Source organism: Microcaecilia unicolor, chromosome 6 (genome assembly GCF_901765095.1).
Source record: "Microcaecilia unicolor chromosome 6, aMicUni1.1, whole genome shotgun sequence".
Classification (NCBI taxonomy): Eukaryota; Metazoa; Chordata; class Amphibia; order Gymnophiona; family Siphonopidae; genus Microcaecilia; species Microcaecilia unicolor.
In genome coordinates this window covers 24,907,716-24,928,121 of record NC_044036.1, presented here as the reverse complement: position 1 = coordinate 24,928,121, position 20,406 = coordinate 24,907,716, and the positions used below count along the sequence as shown (strand labels likewise).

The 20,406-nt window shown below is 45.0% G+C and overlaps 1 protein-coding gene across 2 annotated transcripts in view; it reads left to right on the top strand.

The window, feature by feature from the left end:
* TTC39A (tetratricopeptide repeat domain 39A) overlaps window positions 1-20,115 on the top strand; it is a 209,358-nt gene extending 189,243 nt beyond the window's left edge. The window contains exon 18 of one of the 2 annotated variants that reach the window (XM_030206144.1): window positions 19,714-20,115. In XM_030206144.1, the coding sequence (XP_030062004.1) occupies window positions 19,714-19,837 (124 nt within the window). In that variant the 3' untranslated portion in view covers window positions 19,838-20,115. Of the gene's footprint in view, window positions 1-1,526; window positions 2,110-19,713 lie in introns of those variants that run through there. The other variant, XM_030206146.1, reaches the window with a different exon arrangement.
* Window positions 20,116-20,406: the final 291 nt, after the last annotated feature.

Below are 20,406 nucleotides of genomic sequence, written 5' to 3'. Positions count from 1 at the left end.
ACGACGCTGTACTCGGTGAGCATGTTCTAGGCATAAGGGGCCTATGCTGTTGGAGAGGGCGAATTCTGCCCGCAGCCATCGTTCTAATGACATGCCCAATGATCCTTCTGTCAGCAATTCAACGATTCTGAGATTGTCCTTGAGAGAGCGATTCTCCAGATCATCTAAATGATCAGTGAGTTCTTGTACTTGTTTCTCCAGTACTATTAAGGGTTTTTTTTTTTTTGCTGCATTTACCTCTCCAAGCGTGGAAACCCTCTCCTCTATTTCAGTGGTGCGTTCATTAGCGTCCACTAGTAATCCTTCAACTTAGGCGTAGTTTATAGAATATGCTCATGCGCCGTTCTTGCGACTAAAATTTAGGTGCACCCATTTAGGCATCCTAAAACCAGGCCTAAATTCTTACATTTAAGTTAGGCGCAGATTGGGTGTATTCCATAATAGCGCGCATAGTTTTTTTGAAACGTCCACAACCCGCCCATTCCACACCTATGGCCATGCCCCCTTTTCAACTGCACGCATTAGAATTTATATGCACCGCGTTGAAGAATACACCTAGAAAGTTTTGTGCATAAATTCTAATTAAAGCCAATTAGTGCCGCTAATTGGCTTGCTAATCAATTAAGTTATGCACGCAATTTGACTATGCGGCCAACTTAGCTCGCACAACTTAAGGCACTAGATATAGAACTTGGGAGTGAATCTAGGTAGAGTAAACAAAAACTATACCAAGTCAAAGAGACTTTCAACAATCCATCAGAGAATCAATCTGTACAGAAAAAAAACCCAGTAAGAAAAGCACATAATTTGAGGAAAAGGAGACCAGGATTGTAGTGTTTGTTTTGTTTTATTTGTATGGCACAGCTGAAATGTCTTGTTTCCTTCACTGTTTCTTTGCTGTTAATCACCACCCTTTAGAACCACAACTAGCCAAATCACAAACAGAGCGCCATTATTCAGGGCCGCCAAGAGCCCGCCATCCCCCTTCGTCCACCACCAGGCCGGGCCCCCCTGAATTCAAATCATAGCGCCTCACCCACCTCGACCTCACTCCAAGCAGATTGCCTCCCTTTGGGCCTTCCCTCCCTGTGTCCCGCCTTCACGGAAGTTACATCAGACGAGGGCGGGATACAGGGAGGGAAGGCCAGAAGGGAGGCGATCTGCAGACTGCTGCTGCTATGCTTCTTCCACAAGGAGCGAGGTCGAGGTGAGGCACTATGATTTGAATTCAGGGGGGCCCGGTTCGGTGGTGGATGGAGGGGGCAGGTGGAGGGGACTGCGGCGCCAGACCCCCTCCTGCCCCCCTCTCAGCGGCCCTGTCATTATTCTGCCGACGGTCTTGTGCCTTTGGTGTAGGCAGCAGCAGAGACGGTGACAGGAGGCATTCAGCCGCTCCACAATGTCCCACATAACACTGTACAAATTTCATAGTGGTCTGGAGGGGTTTGAGTGGAAGAGGAGACAAAGGGGGAGGGAGGGGACCGTGCACAGCATATGCATTTTGTAAAAATCCTTTGTTGTTTCAGACACCGTTACAAAAACTACTCTATGGAATCAAGGACTCACTTCAGGATCCAGGCCGCCTTGCTGCTCACCAAACCACACACGGAAAACGGGGTCCACTCAGCATCTCCCACGTCTTAGCGGCCGATGTGCAAAAAAGCAGCGACAGGGGAAAGAAAAACCAAAGAAATATTTATAATCATGAGCAGGGGCTTTTTGTGCCTTGAGAGGACGGAAAAAGAAAAGTGAAAGCCGAAGGACTCAGTAAATGCTGCTGACCTTATTTTTGGAGATCCCATTGGGAAATGGATTTTCTTTTTCCTCATCCCCTACAATCTTGTCAGACTTAATTTACAGAAACCATCTAAATTATGATATGTGTACATATGTGTATGAAAGAACACTTGCGCCTGTTTACAAGAGCTCCAGCGGGACCAAATTCTTCGAAGGATTCAAGGATAGATGATGTTCAGGGGCGTAGCCAGACAGCAGATTTTGGGTCAAGAAGTAGGTGGGCACCAAGTGCTCTCCTCCCCCCCCTCCCCCCAATGTGATGAGGCCCGTATCAGCAGCTTATGAAGCTTAGACTGCTGAAGTGGAGAGCAGTGTTTTCAGCACCATCGGGGGGGGGGGGGGTCTTCAGCTGGCGAAGCCTGGGATCCCCACTAGCTGCCACTAAATATGTGCTGCTGTTGGGTGGGCCTGAGCCCTAAGTGGATGGGCCCCGGCCCACCCAGGCCCACCTGTGGCTACGCCACTGATGTACCTTATCTGGCTCTGACATGGTCAGGGTCTGTAAAATCTGGATAATTCTTTTTCGTTTTGGCTTTGACCTTGCCTGCAAGAATACCAGTTTTATATCACAGCTTCTTGCACCTCAAAAGAAGAGTGACATCTTTCAAAAGGGATGCTGCTGATCTCTGGAATGGTGGTAAAAAAAAACAACAACTCTCCAACCCCCAACCTCAAGGGGTTTCTGATTAATTTTGCTTACGTTGGGCTCTTCTAGAACAAAGATTTCACAAGGGAAGGGGAAGATGGATTTCCACTTTCACTTAACACTGGATGGGTATCATGTGACTTAATTCATACTTCCCAGCCCACAGGATTCATTTAACTCAATGAATCTCACACTTCCTTTTTTTCATTTAATAATCTTGAACACTGTGCCAGGGAGGCAGGTGTGAGCCATTTTTAATTGACTCCAAACCTAGTGAAGTAGAATTAGAGCTTAACAAAATCACTTTCATTTTGAACGTAATTTTATGGGAAAAATTATATAAGTTTATGATGATTCGATAAAGTTGTAATGCCTTCTGATATTAGAGAGAATTTTAAGACCTGAGAGGTTTTGCTTGACCTGTTTTCCTAGATTGTTCCGGAGGCTTTATTTTCTGTGCGTTTACCTCACACACTGTGTGCCCCTGGAATCTGAGACAATAAGCATTAATCAATTTGTTTATGTCCAAAAACAGGTATGGGAAAGAACTATACAGAACTTATGGGAAATTGAGTTCATTGGGGATGGGGAACTATAGATAGGGAAGGGGAGAAGCAAGTTCATGAAAAACTCCTATTGTGTGTGCAGAGCCCCATATCACATCCCACTGTTGTACAGTAGGGGGCAGCACATTGTTTGGAGCTGGACGGGACTGACCATTTTTTAAGGGGGTGGGAGTGACGATTCTGGGCCCTGTAGTGTCTTCAAGCTGATTTGAAATATATATTGCTGGGGCAGGGCTACCATAGAAGCAGAGGACCCAACAAACTACGGTCACCTCTCATTCTCATCCCAAAAGTGGCCCTGGTGCTGGATCTGACTGGGCTGGAAGGTTAGGTGTAGAGAATAGATTAGACAGGGCCTATAAAAATATTTATATGGAAATAAGTTGTCTGGTGCCAAAGGAGAATATGCAGAACAGAATAGGATGCTGTTGGTTAGCCTGCTGTGGTATCTGGTACGGCAGCAAAGCACAGCAGGAGGGAGCAGGATTTTTACAAACGTGTTGTGATCTGTCATTATAGAGCAGGGGGTTCTCAACCCAGTCCTTGGGGCACATCAAGCCAGTCTGGTTTTCAAGATATCTACATGCATTGCTTCCATTGTATGGAAATCTATCTCATGCATATTTATTGTGGGTGTCCTGAAAACCTGACTGGCTGGGTGTGTGTGAGGACTGGGTTGAGAACCACAGCTATAGCATAATCATCCACGCTTTATAAGTTCTGTAATGTCTGCAGAACTGGACTGGTCCACTCTGCCTTTCCCTGTAGATGTGACATGGGGTCACCTAGCATGGAGTCTGGTGTGACTTCAGGGTCAGGCGTACTACAGAATTTTTGGTACGCATTTTACTACTACTACTTATCACTTCTATAGTGCCACAAGGCATACGCAGCGCTGTACATTAAACACGAAAAGACAGTCCCTGCTCAATGAGGTCACAATCTAAATAAGCATTTTAGGGGCAGGTATACAAAGTGGTGCTCCGGGCAGTGGTGTGCTGGAGCAGGCTCTCACAGGCTCTCGAGAGCTGTTTGTTAAGTTTTTAAGAATTTTGGGAGCAGGTTCTCCATGGCTACTTTAACAAATGGATCCCAAAATGTGGGCTTGGGCCCCTCCTGAATTCTCTTTTATTTTGCTGGCGAGAGAGAGCCCCCTGTTAACAATTTACCAGCACACCCCTGGCTCCGGGGGTTAACAAACATTTACTTGCAGAAAAGAGCCCTTTTCAAAATTGCCTTGCCCCCTTCTGTGTGTGTGTGGGAGGGGGGGGGCAGGGGCAATGCTGGACATGAAGCCGGAGTAGGCCCTCTGAGACATGCAACAGGATTTAATTTTGAAAGCAATGGTTTATTCTTACACCTGCAAATTACATTAGGATATGAACTCCCTGCAGTACTGGATTTCTAAAAGGAAACAGTGGGGTGCTTCCCCTTCAAAATCAGCTTCCAGACTCCCAGGTACAAAGTACAGGTGGGTCTGTAAGTTTGGAGAAGGGGCAATGGCTACTGAAAATCGCTTTCTTTCTGATAGTCCAGAGTTGCAAGGTTTACCTTGCTGGTATTCCGAAGTAAACTTAAGTACAACAAAGATTAGTGAAAGAGCGCCCAGTTGGATTGCCCGATTTCAAAATTCACGTGTCTGGCATGTGGATTTGCTGTTTTGCTGCTGGGAATTTCTCAAATGTGCTGCCCAGAATCAGCCATCAATCATATGGGAATGAGCCACTGGAGAAATGGGCTTACTCATAATACTTTCTGTTTTAGTTTTATTTATTGATTTATTGATTGATTGGGTCAAATACATATCCGAGGCCTCATCCAAGAGGAAAGTTTGCATTTTCTCACTGGTTGATTCCCACCCAGTCGGTGATGTTACTCCATTGCCACCCCTGATCGGGTGTTTAATTTGTGCCAAAATGATTCCATTGAAAAGAGAGATTTTTATAGGAAGGATTTCCCAAAAGCAGTTATGCATGCTAGTGAAATATAATATCAGAAGTGTGGTCATTTTTCTTGCATTTGTGGCCACACACGCTCATTAATGACATATAAGTACATAAGTACATAAGTACATAAGTAGTGCCATACTGGGAAAGACCAAAGGTCCATCTAGCCCAGCATCCTGTCACCGACAGTGGCCAATCCAGGTCAAGGGCACCTGGCACGCTCCCCAAACGCTCCCCTGGCACGCTCTAGGACAGCCCGCCCACCAGCCTGCCTATTTGTCCAGAAATCCGGACAAACGGGCAGATTGGCAAAACCCGCCCAGTTGCCCGGACATGTCCTCAAAAAGAGGACATGTCCGGGTGAATCCAGACATATGGTAACCCTAGGAAGGGGGGATTTCAACTCCCATTCAAAACAACTATTTTATCTTCCATTTTAAAAAATAAACTTCCAGCAGTCTAAGACAGTGTGCAATGGAACCAATAGGTAACGTGCTTTCAGCAAGGCTAAGGTTAGTAATCAGTTGTACTATTGAACCTGTCACAGTTGGGTTTCCCAAGGAGCTATAGTTCAAAACCAGTTCTTTTGAGGAGGATTATGGGTAGAAGCTGCTGAGGGATACTGATGCAACCAGTGTTTCACCCGATTGACCTTAGAACTTTTCTAACTAGGCTAGCAGAACTGGGGGAAGAGGACTGGATCTTTAACTGGTTTCTAATCTTACTTGTTGGTCGTCTGCTGCTTTTTAAAATGGAAACAGATAAATATAAACCAGGGGCAAAGTTATGTGGAGATTTGCAAGATTCTCTGTTGTCTGTATATATATATTTATTTTATTGCATTTGTATCCCACATTTTCCCACCTTTTTGCGGGCTCAGTGTGGCTTACAATAAGTTGTGAGTGATAGAAATACAATTTGTTGCTACTCGGTTATGGATTACATTGTTAGGAGTTATGCGAGACAAACTCAGAGTATCATTAAGGAATATAACAATGGAAAAGATATATATATATATTGTAACCAGGTTCCTCTCTTGTGCAGCCAAGGATAGAACAATCTCCTCCAGCCACAGGCTCCCAGTACAATGAAGAAATAGATGTCCACCAGTAACTTCAATCTTAAGGACTTTTATTCCATGCAGGTTTCTAGTACACAGTTCCCACAGCAGCATAGCACATACCAGGATTCAATACAGGCTCCAGTCTGGGCTCTTTATCCAGTGCACAGTAAACAGTAATTCAATTCCCAAGACAAACAGTTCTTTCAGTTCATCATCACAGTTCAGTCACCAAGCAGCATTTTCTACCTTCTATCCTCTTTACCTTCAGGAGAGTTCAATATTTTAGGGACTCCTCCTACCCAAGGGTTTTCCCTTGCATCAGCTTCACAGTGAATTCAATACTTTTGGGACTTCCTCTCACCCAAGGAATTTCAGCCTGCTTCAGTACTTTAGGGACCTCCCTGCCCAAGGGTTTTCAGCCTGCAACTGCTTCTCTCCTTCTGCTTCTCTCTCCTGAACTGAACTCCTTGGGCCTCCTTCCCACCTGCCTAATCAATCCCTGGCTTCAGCTACCACCACCAATCATTCTCCTTCCATTAGCTTTCCCACACCCAAACCAGCTGAGTTGAGCATTAGACTAATGAGACCAATGATGAGCTCCTGCACACAGGGTTTCCTAACTCTCTTTCCGCCTAGTGGCAGCCACTCTACCCAACCTGCCAGCTTACACCCATGTCTTCCCCGATTGCAGCTAGGAGTCCAGTCCGGGTTCTTCATCTCCCCCTCTGGCTCCTTGCCTGCAATGCCTTCTGGGACTTGTATTTCAGACTGAAACTGCCTTAACCCAACTATCCTGGAGGTGACTTTATCACTATATATAGATAGATAGATAGATAGATAGATAGATAGATATACACCCTCCTCCCAACCCCACTCACTAAGCTTATAATCCAGATGGTGGCCAGTGTCCAACTTTCCAGAAGCGTACAATCTCACTAGTGAATCAAACCGGTGGTACTATCAGCCTAGAGGGGGCATCAAGATCGATCCCTGCTTGAGATCTCCAAGTGATATACTTGTCCCATTGCCTGTAAAATTGTATAATGTGACCAGCTCTTAATACCAGTCATTTTTGACATCTGATATAAATGATCCATTTTGTGGATAACCTTCAACACCGGAGGCGGAAGGTGGTTCTTCCAGGCAGACGCCAGAGCACCTCTGCCCCTTAGCGTGAGTCCCTGTGAGATTGGGGGTGGGTGAGGATTGGGGGGAAGAGTTTGGTGGATGTCACGGAGGTGCTTTGCCATGGGAATGTAATCTTGGGCAAGTCACTTAACCCTCCATTGCCTCAGGTACAAACTTAGATTGTGAGCCCTCCTGGGACAGAGAGATATCCAGTATACCTGAATGTAACTCACCTTGAGCTACCAATGAAAAAGGTGTGAGCAAAATCCAAATAAATAAATAAATAAATAAATGTAGTGCCCATTTACGCCTGCTGTCAACTTGCCAAAAAAGATATAGTGGAATTAGAAAAGGATCCCCTCAAGCTACACCCAACAGGTTAATCAATGTGATTCAAGGAATTCTATATTAGGTAAAATTACTAATCTTGGCTTGAATGATCAGGTTGATTCAGTGATAGGAAAACCTTTTTTTTTTTTTTTTCAAACTAAAGCTGTCTAGCAAGTTTGTGTTGTCCTGTCTGTGACTGTAAGCAAGTCATGCATGCTTCAGTGTTCTCCCAACTCGAGTACTGTAACCCGGAGGGTGAGTCTTCGGTCTTTCTAATGAAATCTTCAGTCCAGCTACAACTTTAATTCAGAATACAGTGACCAACTGAGTCACAGAGGAGGAGAGATGGATCAGGACTGCCACTGTTTTGATCAGCCTGTATTGGCTTCTAGTACTGCTTCAAGTTCAGTTTAAATTGCCTTGTATATATATTTTTTAGGGGTCCTTTTACAAAGGCGCGCTGAAAAATGGCTTGCGGTAGTGTAGGTGCAGGTTTTGGGCGTGGACAGATCCATTTTGTAGTGCGCTTGAAAAAAAAAAGGCCTTCTTTAAAATTTTTGCCGAAAATGGATGTGCAGCAAAATGAAAATTGCCGCGTATCCATTTTGGGTCTGAGACATTACCGCCAGCCATTGACCTAGCAGTAAAGACTCACACGGTAGCCGAGTGGTAATGACCTAATCTCATCAAATGCCACTTGGCACGCGTCCATTACGCATGCCCAAAATTAAAAAATATTTCAGACGCGCATATTGGACACGTGCCGAAAATGATATTACCACAAGAGCCACATGGTAGTCAGGCGGTAACTCCATTTTGGCGCATGTTGGACGCGCATAGACGCTTACACAGCTAAGTAAAAGGTCCCTTCAATTTGTTGTTCATTATTTTGCTGCTGGAACCCTTCATTTTCCATTTGATTTATGGTTTTTGCTACCATCTCGTGAAGGATTTTGCCTCAAATCTATTCTAGCCTGCACTTTTCAGGGTTTGAGCAGTTCCAGCTTGAAATGGTTTACCTGCTGCTCTAAAGCTTGAAATCAATAATATGAAGTATTGGGAAAGAGCTTGAAACTTACTTGTTCAATCAAGTGTTAAATTGATTCTGGTAGGGGAACACTGTACTGATTATTTTAAAATTATAATACTGTTCGTAGAAGTTTTGGAAACAGCTTACAATTTAGTCTATTTGTAAAATTGATGTTCTCTGATTTATAAATTTGATTTTTATTTTCTTGTATTTTTAGTTTTATATTGTTTCCAGTTTATATTGTTATTTGTAGTATAATCTTTGTCATGTTTTTGTAGTTAGGTTTGTTTCTTTGTTAGAATGATTGTTGGTTTAATAAAAATAATGCCATTTTGAAAATTAAAGTAAAATACAGAATTAATTTCTGTGGCAGAAAGACTTTGACTGACAGCATTGAATGTGTACAAAATAATAAACAAAAAAATTTTTTTAATCAAACTGAGAGGGGAAATAACTATTTTCAGAAAAGGCCAGCAATTGAGAGCAGATCCCAGATTAATCTACCAATAAATTAATCTATCAATTGTATCCTGTATTATCGAGCTTTGATAACAGTAAGCCTGTCTGTGTGTCAGATGAAAAACCACCTACATGAGAAACATTTGGTAATGTAATTTTAATAATGTTTGAAGGGATCCAATATATAATTATAAATGGATTGCTTGTAGGCATGTGCAATCTTTTAAATAAATAGTTATACAAACCTGTCTGCTAATAATAGTGCAAAATATCCATGGCCAGTGTTGGCTTAGGCATTTATCTGGATAAATGCTTTTGAATATTACATAGTAACATAGTAGATGACGGCAGAAAAAGACCTGCACGGTCCATCCAGTCTGCCCAACAAGATAAACTCATATGTGCTACTCTTTGTGTATACCCTACCTTGATTTGTACCTGTCCTCTTCAGGGCACAGACCGTATAAGTCTGCCCAGCACTATCCCCACCTCCCAACCACCAGCTCTGGCACAGACCGTATAAGTCTGCCCAGCACTATCCCCGCCTCCCAACCACCAGCCCCGCCTCCCACCACCGGCTCTAGCACAGACCGTATAAGTCTGCTCAGCAATATCCCTGCCTCCCACCACCGGCTCTGGCACAGACTAATCTAAGGGATACTGAAATAGTGCTATGATTTGATTATTTCATAATCTACTAAGTTACAAGGTATTTTCTAAGAATGTTAAGATTTGAGATTTTCTTTTTTCAATTACAATATAAGTGTGATGAAAATGCAATGATTTAATTGAAAATGTTCTTTCCTTCTTAGTCATTATATATTTTTTAAAAATGGAATAAGTTACCCTACTTTTTTCCCCTGCAATTTTGTAGCGAAGCAGCAAATCTCGTGAATCATTTTGGGTGCTGTTGCTTTTATTTGTGCAAACGTGTGTGTATAGGAAAACAAGCAAACCAACCAGCCTAACCCAGCTGGGCTCCCCTTTTTTTTCCTGTCTTGATACATGTGAAGCAGCGAGTGTCATAACCATTCCATAAGGACCACCCAAGTGAATCTAATTTTCAGGATGGACAGAGGTCTTGATACTCAGAAGCAAATGCAGGTACTAGAGCCCCTTACCGCTGGACTAGCAACCACATTTGCAGCTGCAGAATGAGCACGCCGATGGATACTGCATGCAGATATCATTTAAATTAGGCAATTTGGTCTTCCCTCTAATGCTCAACGAAGAATGCCCTGAACAAGGGAGCCCATAAGGTCTGGAACCTAGGTGTCTGAAGAGGCTGTGCCTCATTTAAGTTTCCAGCGTCTGAGCAAGAGTGACTGGGACACAGAGAACGTAGGTATCTCTTATGCATGTACCTTGTGGACAGCATAAACCAGTTTGCAAACTCAGTCTTTGTAAAATTGAGTGATCCTGAACCTTGAGGCTCCTCGGCATTTTGGCTGAGCATGGGGAGGGGGGGGGGGGGCTGGTGTCCTATCATCTGATCTTGTTATAATTCAAATAGTTTCATATTCCTAACAAAACCAGAAGAATTAAATCTCCTCTCCAGTTTTTCTAAACACCACCCAGAATGCAAATGAAACAAACAAGAGATAACAGACTCTATGACAGTTTCAGGTATTATAGACATTCTTAAAAAGCATAACATGCAGGCTGGAGGAGGTGCCTAATGGTCACTGCAGTGGACTGAGAACCAGAGGCTCCAGATTCAAATCCCACTACAGCTTTTTTTTGTGTGTGTGTGAACCCTGTAGAGACTGTGCTTGAATATATAAGCCTGCAAACCTGAAGGGTATTGAAGTGGTGTACATTCAGGTACAGTAGGTATTCTTCTGTTCCTGGGAGGCTCAAATTTAAAAAAAAAGAAACAAAATTAAAAAGCTGAAGTGGGATTTGAACCTGGGTTCACTGATTCTAAACCCACTGCTCTATCCATCAAGCTACTCCTCTACTTTATTTAGATTTTGCTCACACCTTTTTCAGTAGTAGCGCAAGGTGAGTTACATTCAGGTACTCTGGATATTTCTCTGTCCCAGGAGGGCTCACAATCTAAGTTTGTACCTGAGGCAATGGAGGGTTAAGTGACTTGCCCAAGATCACAAGGAGCAGCAGTGGGATTTGAACCGGCCACCTCTGGATTGCAAGACTGGTGCTCTAACCGCTAGGCCACTCCTCCACTCTAGAATCTTGCTATTCTTTGGGGTTCTACATGGAATGTCACTACTCTTTGAGATTCTGGAATCTTGTCACTCTTTAAGATTCCAGAATCTTATTTATTTAGATTTTATTCACACCTTCTTCAGTAGTAGCTCAAGGTGAGTTACATTCAGGTACTCTGGATATTTCTCTGTCCCAGGAGGGCTCACAATCTAAGTTTATACCTGAGGTAATGGAGGGTTAAGTGACTTGCCCAAGATCACAAGGAGCACCAGTGGGATTTGAACCGGCCACCTCTGGATTGCAAGACCAGTGCTCTAACCACTAGGCCACTCCTCCACTCCACTTTGTATGGTGTCTGTGTAGCCATTTTGTAAGATGGACCTTCCAGGGCCATAGCCATGTTTAGGCTAAGGCCCACCCAGCAGTGGATGCGTCTAGACAGCACCAGCAGAACAGGCTGGACTTCCACTGTCCTAAGCCGCTTTCTTCTAATAGGGCCTGTGCATCAACTCTTCTTCATTCCTCCCTTCACTCACCTCACCTCACCCACCCCACAACTCTCCTTGTTTCAGTGGGTCCCCGGCAGTAGTAGCAGCAGCAACTCCTATATGCTGCTTGCCGTTAACCCGGAAACCTCTCCTCTATTGCACCTTCTTGTTTCTCTGCCTGGGCGGGACGCAAAGAGGGGAGGCTTCCAAGTTAGCGGCAGGCAGCATATAGGAGCCGCTGCCAGGGACCTGCTGAAGCAAGAAGGGTTGGGGAGTGAGTAAGGTGAGGGAAGGAATGAAGAAGATATGCTGCATGGGGGGGGGGGGGGTTTAAGAGAGGGAAGGAGCGTTGCATGGGGGTGGTGAGAGGGAAAGAGAGTTGCTGCACGGGGGAGGCAAGAGAGGGAGGAAGAGATACTGCATGGAGAGGGGGACAGAGTGCGAGAGAAGGAGAAATATTGGGCATGGTGGTGGACCTGGGGCACAAAGGATAGAGGGAGGGAGAAAGAGATGGTGAACAATGGGGGGGAGAGAGGCAAGAGGGGGATAATTATGGGATATTGGATGGAGGGGAGGAAAGGAGAGATGCAGCAAAGGGGTGAGAAAGAGAGGGAGAGATACTGCATGGAAAGGGGAGATGGGTGAGAGAGGGAGAGATGGTGCATGGGGAGAGAAATATTGGCCATGATGGTGGAGGGGAGGCAGGGAGAGATGTTGGACCCGGTGCACAAGGACGGGAGAGAGAAGGAGGGATATTGGACAGGGAGAGGGATGAGAGGGAGGGAGAGATACACAGGAGGTGGAGAGGAGAGAAAGAGGGAGATGTTGGATCCAGGAACAGAAGGGAGTGATGGAGAGATGCCAGACAATGGGAGTGAGGGAAGAGGGAGAAATGGTGCACCATGGGGGAGTGTAGAAGGGTGGAGGGAGGAAGACACAGGAAATGGTGGAACCATGTAGGAGAAGCCAGGAAGCAGAGGATGGGGATGGCAAGGGAATGAATGAGAGGATACAGAGGGTAGAAATATGGTAATGGGAATGGAGGGCTGAGGAAGGAGTGAGATGTGGAATAGAGCAGCTAGTAGATGAGAGAAGATGGAGATTTTATAGGTAGCTGAAAAGTAAAGAGGAGGAGAAGGGTGAGAAAAAGGGTGAAATTTGAATTGACAGGCAGAAAATAAAAGAGAGGAAAGAGCTAAAAGGAACCATCAATATGTCAGAGGCAAGTTTATTCTGGGAATAGACAGGACAGAGGAGAAAAGAATTAGCAGATGACAGACTGGAAAGAAGAAAAGAAAAACAGGATCCAACATGACGGAAAAATAAAATGCCCAGACAACAAAGGTAGAAAAAAAAAAAAAACATTTTATTTTGAATATTTTAAATGGAATATGTTAGCTGTGGGAAATAAGCATAGCAAATGCCTTTGTATTGTACTCTTTAGAAAAGGAAATTCATTTCTGGGTTTTTTTTTGTCTAAATATTTGTATTTCTAATTTACGATCCCTTGTTCTACATTTGGGAACGGGTCTCTAGGTGTGCTAGTAATGGCAAGTGGGGAAATCGTAGGGGAGGCAGGGAAGATAGGGGATTGGGAATGGGGGTCCTCCTTTATTTTTTGACTTGGGCTCTAGTATGTCTAACACTGGTCCTGACCCTTGCTGTATAGCTGGTGGGGATCCCCAGCTGAGGGTCTCCTCCAAAGACAGCCAGAACTCTCTTCTACCAAGCTCTGCAATCAGCGACAACATCCTTGAGCCACTGACAACTAAGGATGCATATGATGCTGGCATTAGTGACTTAGGGACTTTGCTGCTGCCTGCCCAAGCTTGGTAAAAGTTATGGCCACCTTGTGCAAAACACAAAGATATCAGATATTCTCATTTCCCAAAACTGAGAGAGAAAAACAAAGACTTCCCACAAAAGAATGAGCGGGAAAAATCTGTAATCCTGAGAGAAACGAAAAAGCAGCTCTATCCTTAGGCAAGAAACATGACCTAACCAGGGACAAACTGGACAAGTACCAGAGCATGGGAATTGTCTTCTTGCCCTCTCAGAAAACAAATTGCAGGGTACAGTTATAACAAGTTTGCAAATGTCTTTCCACCTTCTACTTTAATCACTCTCAATCACACTTTTGTCTTGCTGCACCTCACGCCTGGAATAGGCTTCCTGAGCCTGTGCGTCTAGCCCCCGTCTTTGGCCGTTTTCAAGTCCAAACTTAAAGCCCACCTCTTTACCACTGCTTTTGACACCTAACCACTACTCGCTTGCCCTGCTTTTTACCTTGCCTATTTATTCCCCTACCCTTAATTGTTCTGTCTGTTTACCTGTCTTATCTAGATTGTAAGCTCTTTGAGCAGGGACTGTCTTTTTGTGTATGGTGTACAGCGCTGCGCATGCCTTGTAGCGCTATAGAAATGATAAGTAGTAGTAAATCAGGGGCTCTCAACCTAGTTCGTAGGACACACCTAGCCAGTCAGGATAGAGGCTAACCGAATTTCGTTCTTGATCCGACACCAAAATGGCCCAAAATCCAGGTTCAAGTTTCAGCTGAAAATGCCTCCCCTACCCTCACTATTGCACACAGCCTCCCTTAGACTATGAGTTTATCTTGTTGGGCAGACTGGATGCTGCTATGTTCCCCTTGCTGCTGCTGCCACACACACAGCTTCCCTTCCCCCTCACAACCCCCCATCGCCACACACAGCCTCCCTTCCCCCCCTCCTGGACCCACCTGTTAGCCAGCTTCCCCATCCCCTAGGCCTACCTTAGGTGCCCTGGTAGTCTACTGGCCTAACTGAGACAAAAGCGATTCACAGTTTCTGTCCCCCTGCCGTCTCTGCTGACAAAATGGCCGCCATGACCTTCAGTAGCAGTCATCCTGGGATTGGAGCTGGCATAGGCAGGATCAATTTAAAGTTGCTGCTGCCTATACCAGCTCCAGTCTCAAGATTACCACTGTGACCTTCAGCAGACTCGAGAGCCATTTGGGCAGCAGAGACAGCTGGGGCAAGAGTGATTGTGAATCACTGTTGCCCCAGTTAGGCCACTAGACCACCAGGCGCCTAAGGTATGCCTGGGGAAGGGGGGGGGGGGCTGAATGATGGGTGGCTCCAGGACGGGGGAAGGTATGCTGTGTGCTGCAGCAGGGAGAGGGAGGTTGTGTACCGAGTGGTCAATTTTGGTGACAGATTTGGTTTCAGCAGAAACCGAAGATCCTGGGTTAGGTTAGGCTCTATGTCAGGATACCTACAATGAATATGCATGACATAGATTTACATACAATGGAGGTAATGTATGTAGATTTCTCTCATGCACATAGGAGCCAACTTTCAAAATGAGTGGGGGTGCTAAACCCAGTGAGTTTTTTCTAGCAAAAAAAGGTGCCGGTACTGAAATGTCAAGCCACTCTTTAGGGGTAGGGTGATCACTGAGTGACCCACCCCACAATAGCCAGGCCCCCTGCAACCGGTCACAGAATCTATGACAAGGCAGAATTTGTGTGTAGAGCCTGAACTTTTTCATTAAAACTTGGGGACCATGGGCCAATTTTAGCAGACAATGGAAAAGGTGCTGGTACTCAGTAACCCCAAGGACCCCCTCAAAAAAAAAGCCCTGGCTAAACCCAATGGAAATTACCCCATCCTTGGATACAGTCAAGCACCCACAGAGCTGGCTCTTATGCGCATGCATATTCATTGGGGGTATCTTGAAAACCTGACTGACTAGATGTGTTCCATGGACTGGGTTGAGACACCCCCTTCCCCCCCCCCCCCCACCCCGCTCTAAATGTATTTCTTTGCAACACATATACAATTGTCCTGCAAGGAACTGTCTGACTCTAATGAGTAATTTTAAATGGAGACACTCGCAGGCTGTTTGCAGATACAGAAGTTTCAACCTTCCAGCATTCTCTTTTCTCCGGGTCTTGCAGAGAGCATGTCCAAGGTCGACTGCTTATTGGCAGTCAACAGACTGAAAAGTTTTTCAACTAAAGCAATATTTCCCTCTCCTTGATTATAAGCGAATTTTTCACATCACCTCCTTTAAGAAAGATGTTAGATGAAGCCTTAGCAAATTGATACAACTGTTCACAAATACCAGACATGTGTTAATTCATCCCCTTTGTGAATATATTCCCATTATTGAACTATGTGTATATTTTTTTCTGTGTGACACTTAACGAGTGTGTGCCTGGAAAACAGTACGTGTAACTCATACATAGTAACATAGTAACATAGTAGATGACGGCAGAAAAAGACCTGCACGGTCCATCCAGTCTGCCCAACAAGATAACTCATATGTGCCACATTTTGTGTATACCTTACCTTGATTTGTACCTGTCTTTTTCAGGGCACAGACCGTATATGTCTGCCTAGCACTATTCCCGCCTCCCAACCACCAGCCCCGCCTCCCACCATCGGCTCTGGCACAGACCGTATAAGTCTGCCTAGCACTATTCCCGCCTCCCAACCACCAGTCCCGCCTCCCACCACCGGCTCTGGCACAGACCGTATAAGTCTGCCCAGCACTATCCCCTCCTCCCAACCACCAGTCCCACCTCCCACCACCGGCTCTGGCACAGACCGTATAAGTCTGCCCAGCACTATCCCCGCCTCCCAACCACCAGTCCTGCCTCCCACCACCGGCTCTGGCACAGACCGTATAAGTCTGCCCAGCACTATCCTCGCCTCCCACTACCGGCTCTTGCCACCCAATCTCGGCTAAGCTCCTGAGGATCCATTCCTTCTGAACAGGATTCCTTTATGTTTATCCCACGCATGCTTGAATTCCGTTGCCGTTTTCATCTCCACCACCTCCCGCGGGAGGGCATTCCAAGCATCCACTACTCTCTCTTATGTTCTTATGAATTGACCTCTGTAGTTAACAGGATACTGGGCTTCGTGGATTATTGGTTTAATCCATGAGGCTAGTTCTTAGCTGATGGATCATAATTGTATAACCTAGAAGCCTAAACAGAATTAGCCAAAAGCAAAGTAGGATCCTTTCTATGTTTTTGTGAATGTAGCAAGCTAAGTTCCAATGTACATTATAAAAATGGGCTTCTCCTCAACCCCTTTCCCTCTCTAGACAAATCACATTCCCTATTTCCCTCTTAGTATTTACAGTTGGTAACGTGAACCCTCGAACAGCTCTGGCAAAGAATGCCTGGCTGGTACGTGCATTAGACAGTTCATGTGTTGTATTTTTTTAAGGTAATTGAATTCTGAATGCATTTAAGAGATGCCGGCATGAGCTGCAGCTTGGGTTGAAGCCTTGAGGTTTGGTTTTGGCACTGCCTTTCTGTCCTATGTTCATTCAAACCCTTCATCAAAAGTGTTCCCTCAGGCTGTACACATTCAACATCACTTCTCTAAACCACAAGACACAGAATAAACATTTCTTTTACAAAACTGGGAAGCCCCACATGTGAAGAAACATAAGTTACTCATAAGCAGCAACTATAGGCTGATTCCAAGAAAGGTAACCAAAACCATAGTAGTCAGAGGGTTAGACTTTTAACAATTCAGATGTGAGCCATCTAATGCTTTTTTTTTTTTTTTTGCACTAAGGTTAAATCGACCAAGAATCAGGACCTATAAATATTTCTGGCAGTCATTTATTCATCAGCTTTCAATTTGTTTACACGCAAGGGCCTTTGCCGCTTCGATGCTGATGTAGGGTCTCAGGTGGTTCTTTGGTGTTAGTTTAGAGCAGGCTTGTCGGGGCCACATTTAATATTTCGTAAGATTCAGAGCACATACTCATTCTCTCTTTCTCCCATGCCACCTCGCAGCTGTTCCCTCTCTCCCCTCACAACCTTCACCTAGTCTCTTTCTCATGTCCTGCCTGCCTTTCCCAGTCTCTCTCTCTCTCGGGTACCCCATCCCCTGCCTTCACCCAGATTCTTTCCCCTCATCTGTTTTCAGCTGCAGATTCCTGCCCTGGGATCCCTGCTTCCCCACTGTTACACCATATAAGTACATACATAAGTATTGCCATACTGGAAGGTCCATCAAGCCCAGCATCCTGTTTCCAACAGGGGCCAGTCCAGGTTACAAGTACCTGGCAAGATCCCAAAACAAAATCCATGAGCTTAAGCTGCACAGTGCCAGAAGTTTGGATTGGTCTCGTGAGACTTCAAACCGTGGGACCAACCCGAACTTCTGGTGCCATGCGGCTCAAGCTCTCAGATGGACAAGTCGCAGTGGGGAAACAGGTGTCCTCCCCTCCCTGCCCATCTTCAAGTCCTTGCTCAAAGCCCACCTCTTCGGTGTCGCCTTCGGCAGCTAACCATTATACCTCCATTCAGGAACTCTAGACCGCTCAATTTGATTGACTGTACTTTTTGTCCTTTAGATTGCGAGCTCCTTTGAGCAGGGACGGATCCTTCTTTGTTAAATTTGTACAGCGCTGCGTAACCCGGGCAGCGCTTTAGAAATGTTAAGTAGTAGTGGTAGTCCCATGAAAGAAACATTTCCAAGTTTCTGTGGGCATACTTCAGCTGAGATCATGTACCTTTCTGACTTCAAATGCAAGTTTCTTTACCTTAGTCCTCTTTTTGTACGAATTCCTGTTACTCTTTCTTATCTGTCTCTATGTTCCACCTCCATTTACACCCTATGCTTTCTATTAAGATGTTTTATTGCGTATTATGTTGACAAAGTATGGTGTGGTATGCAGTGGCGTACCAAGTGGGGGCGGTCTGCCCCGGGTGCACGCCACTGGGGGGTGCCACAGCGTGCACCTGTCTGCTCCCAGTTCGCTAGGCTCACTAAATTCTCTCGTTCGCTGCAGCAGCTCCCTCCTTCTGCCCCGGAACAGGTTACTTCCTGTTCCGGGGCAGAGGGAAGGAGCTGCAGCGAACGAGAGAATTTAGCGAGTCTAGCGAACTGGGAGCAGACAGGCACGCGCTGCGGCACCTCCCCACCCCCAGCAGCTTGCACCCGGGGGGGTGTCATTTCACGGAGGGGCGCGCTGCACCCGGGAGGGGGGCGCATCGGCGATCCACCCCTGGTGCCGTCGAGGCTAGGAACGCCACTGGTGGTATGCTACTTACAATGTACTGTTATTTGAATATTGTTACTGCTTTAATTGTCTGTTCAATTTATTCTTGCTGTACACTGCCTTGGTTGACTTTCTTCAAAAAGGCTGTAAATAAATCCTAATAAATAAATAAATATCTTTTTTGAGATGTGGCCACCAGAATTGAACACAATATTCGAGGTGTGGCTGTACCATGGAGCGATACAAAGGCATTATAACGTACATAAGTACATAAGCACTGCCACGCTGGGAAAAGACCAAAGGTCCATCAAGCCCAGCACTCCGTCTCCGTCCCCATTCTGTTTCCCATTCCTTTCCTAATAATACCTACATTCTATTTGCTTTCTTAGCCGCACCAGCACACTGAGCAGAAGGTTTCAACGTATCAAACGATGACACCTAGATCCCTTTCTTGGTCCGTGACTCCTAACGTGGAACCTTGCATGACGTAGCTATAATTCAGGTTCCTCTTTCCCACATGCATCACTTTGCACTTGCTCACATTAAACGTCACCTGCCATTTAGACGCCCAGTCTCCCAGTATTGTAAGGTCCTCTTGTAATTTTTCACAATCCACCCGCGATTTAACTACTTTGAATAACTTCGTGTTGTCAGAAAATTTAATTACCTCACTAGTTACCCCCATCTCTAGGTCATTTATAAATATGTTAAAAAAACAGCAGTCCCAGCACAGACCCCTGGGGAACCCCGTTATCTACCCTTCTCCATTGAAAATACTGACCATTTAACCATACTCTCTGTTTACTATCTTTTTAACCAGTTTTTAATCCACAATAGAACACTACCTCCTATCCCATTACTCTCCAATTTCCTCTGGAGTCTTTCATGAGGTACTTTGTCAAATGCCTTCTGAAAATCCAGATACACAATATCAACCGGCTCACCTTTATCCACATGTTTGTTCAGCCCTTCAAAGAAATGTAATAGATTGGTGAGGCAAGATTTCTCTTCACTAAATCCATGTTGGCTTTGTCTCATTAATCCATGCTTTTGAATATGTTCTGTAATTTTGTTCTTTAGTCTCTACTGTTTTGCCCGACACCAACGTAAGACTCACTGGTCTATAATTTCCCGGATCTCCCCTGGAACCTTTGTGAAAAATCAGTGTTACACTGGCCACGCCGATGTACTCCAAAGGTACTGAAGGATTTATGCAACACGTTACCTTAATAGGTATGAAAACTATCCTTTCCTGTTTGCTGACTGCTGATCCCCATTCTGTGAAGATCTCACATGATTAATTTGCTTCTGATGGAGAAGCTGGCTTTGGATAATTTTGGCATTATGCCAGGAAAGCATTTTTGTTCAGTCTGGGAACCTTTACAGAACTCTCTACCACATGTGGCATGACGTAGAGTGTTTAACTTATAATTTAAGACATGAAGGTTTATTTTTTTTTTAGTTTTGGACTGTTAATACACCCTTTTGAGACCTGGGGTTCAGGATGGGTGGGGGGGGGGGTTATTTTAAAATTATGTCAATTTGAATGCTCTGTTCTTAGTGTATGTTCATTTCTCTGGTTGATATTGGTTCTCCTGTATATATGTTGCTTCCTCTTGACCAATAAAAATACTTAAACATACTAAGAAGAAAAGGATCATGATTTTTTGGGGGGGAAGTGTGTGTGATTTTAGCCTCCATCTCCCATGCACCATCCCAGCTACTTTAAAAAATGGGCTTTTGCCCCAGCCCCCTCCCCTAGGCAATCAAATC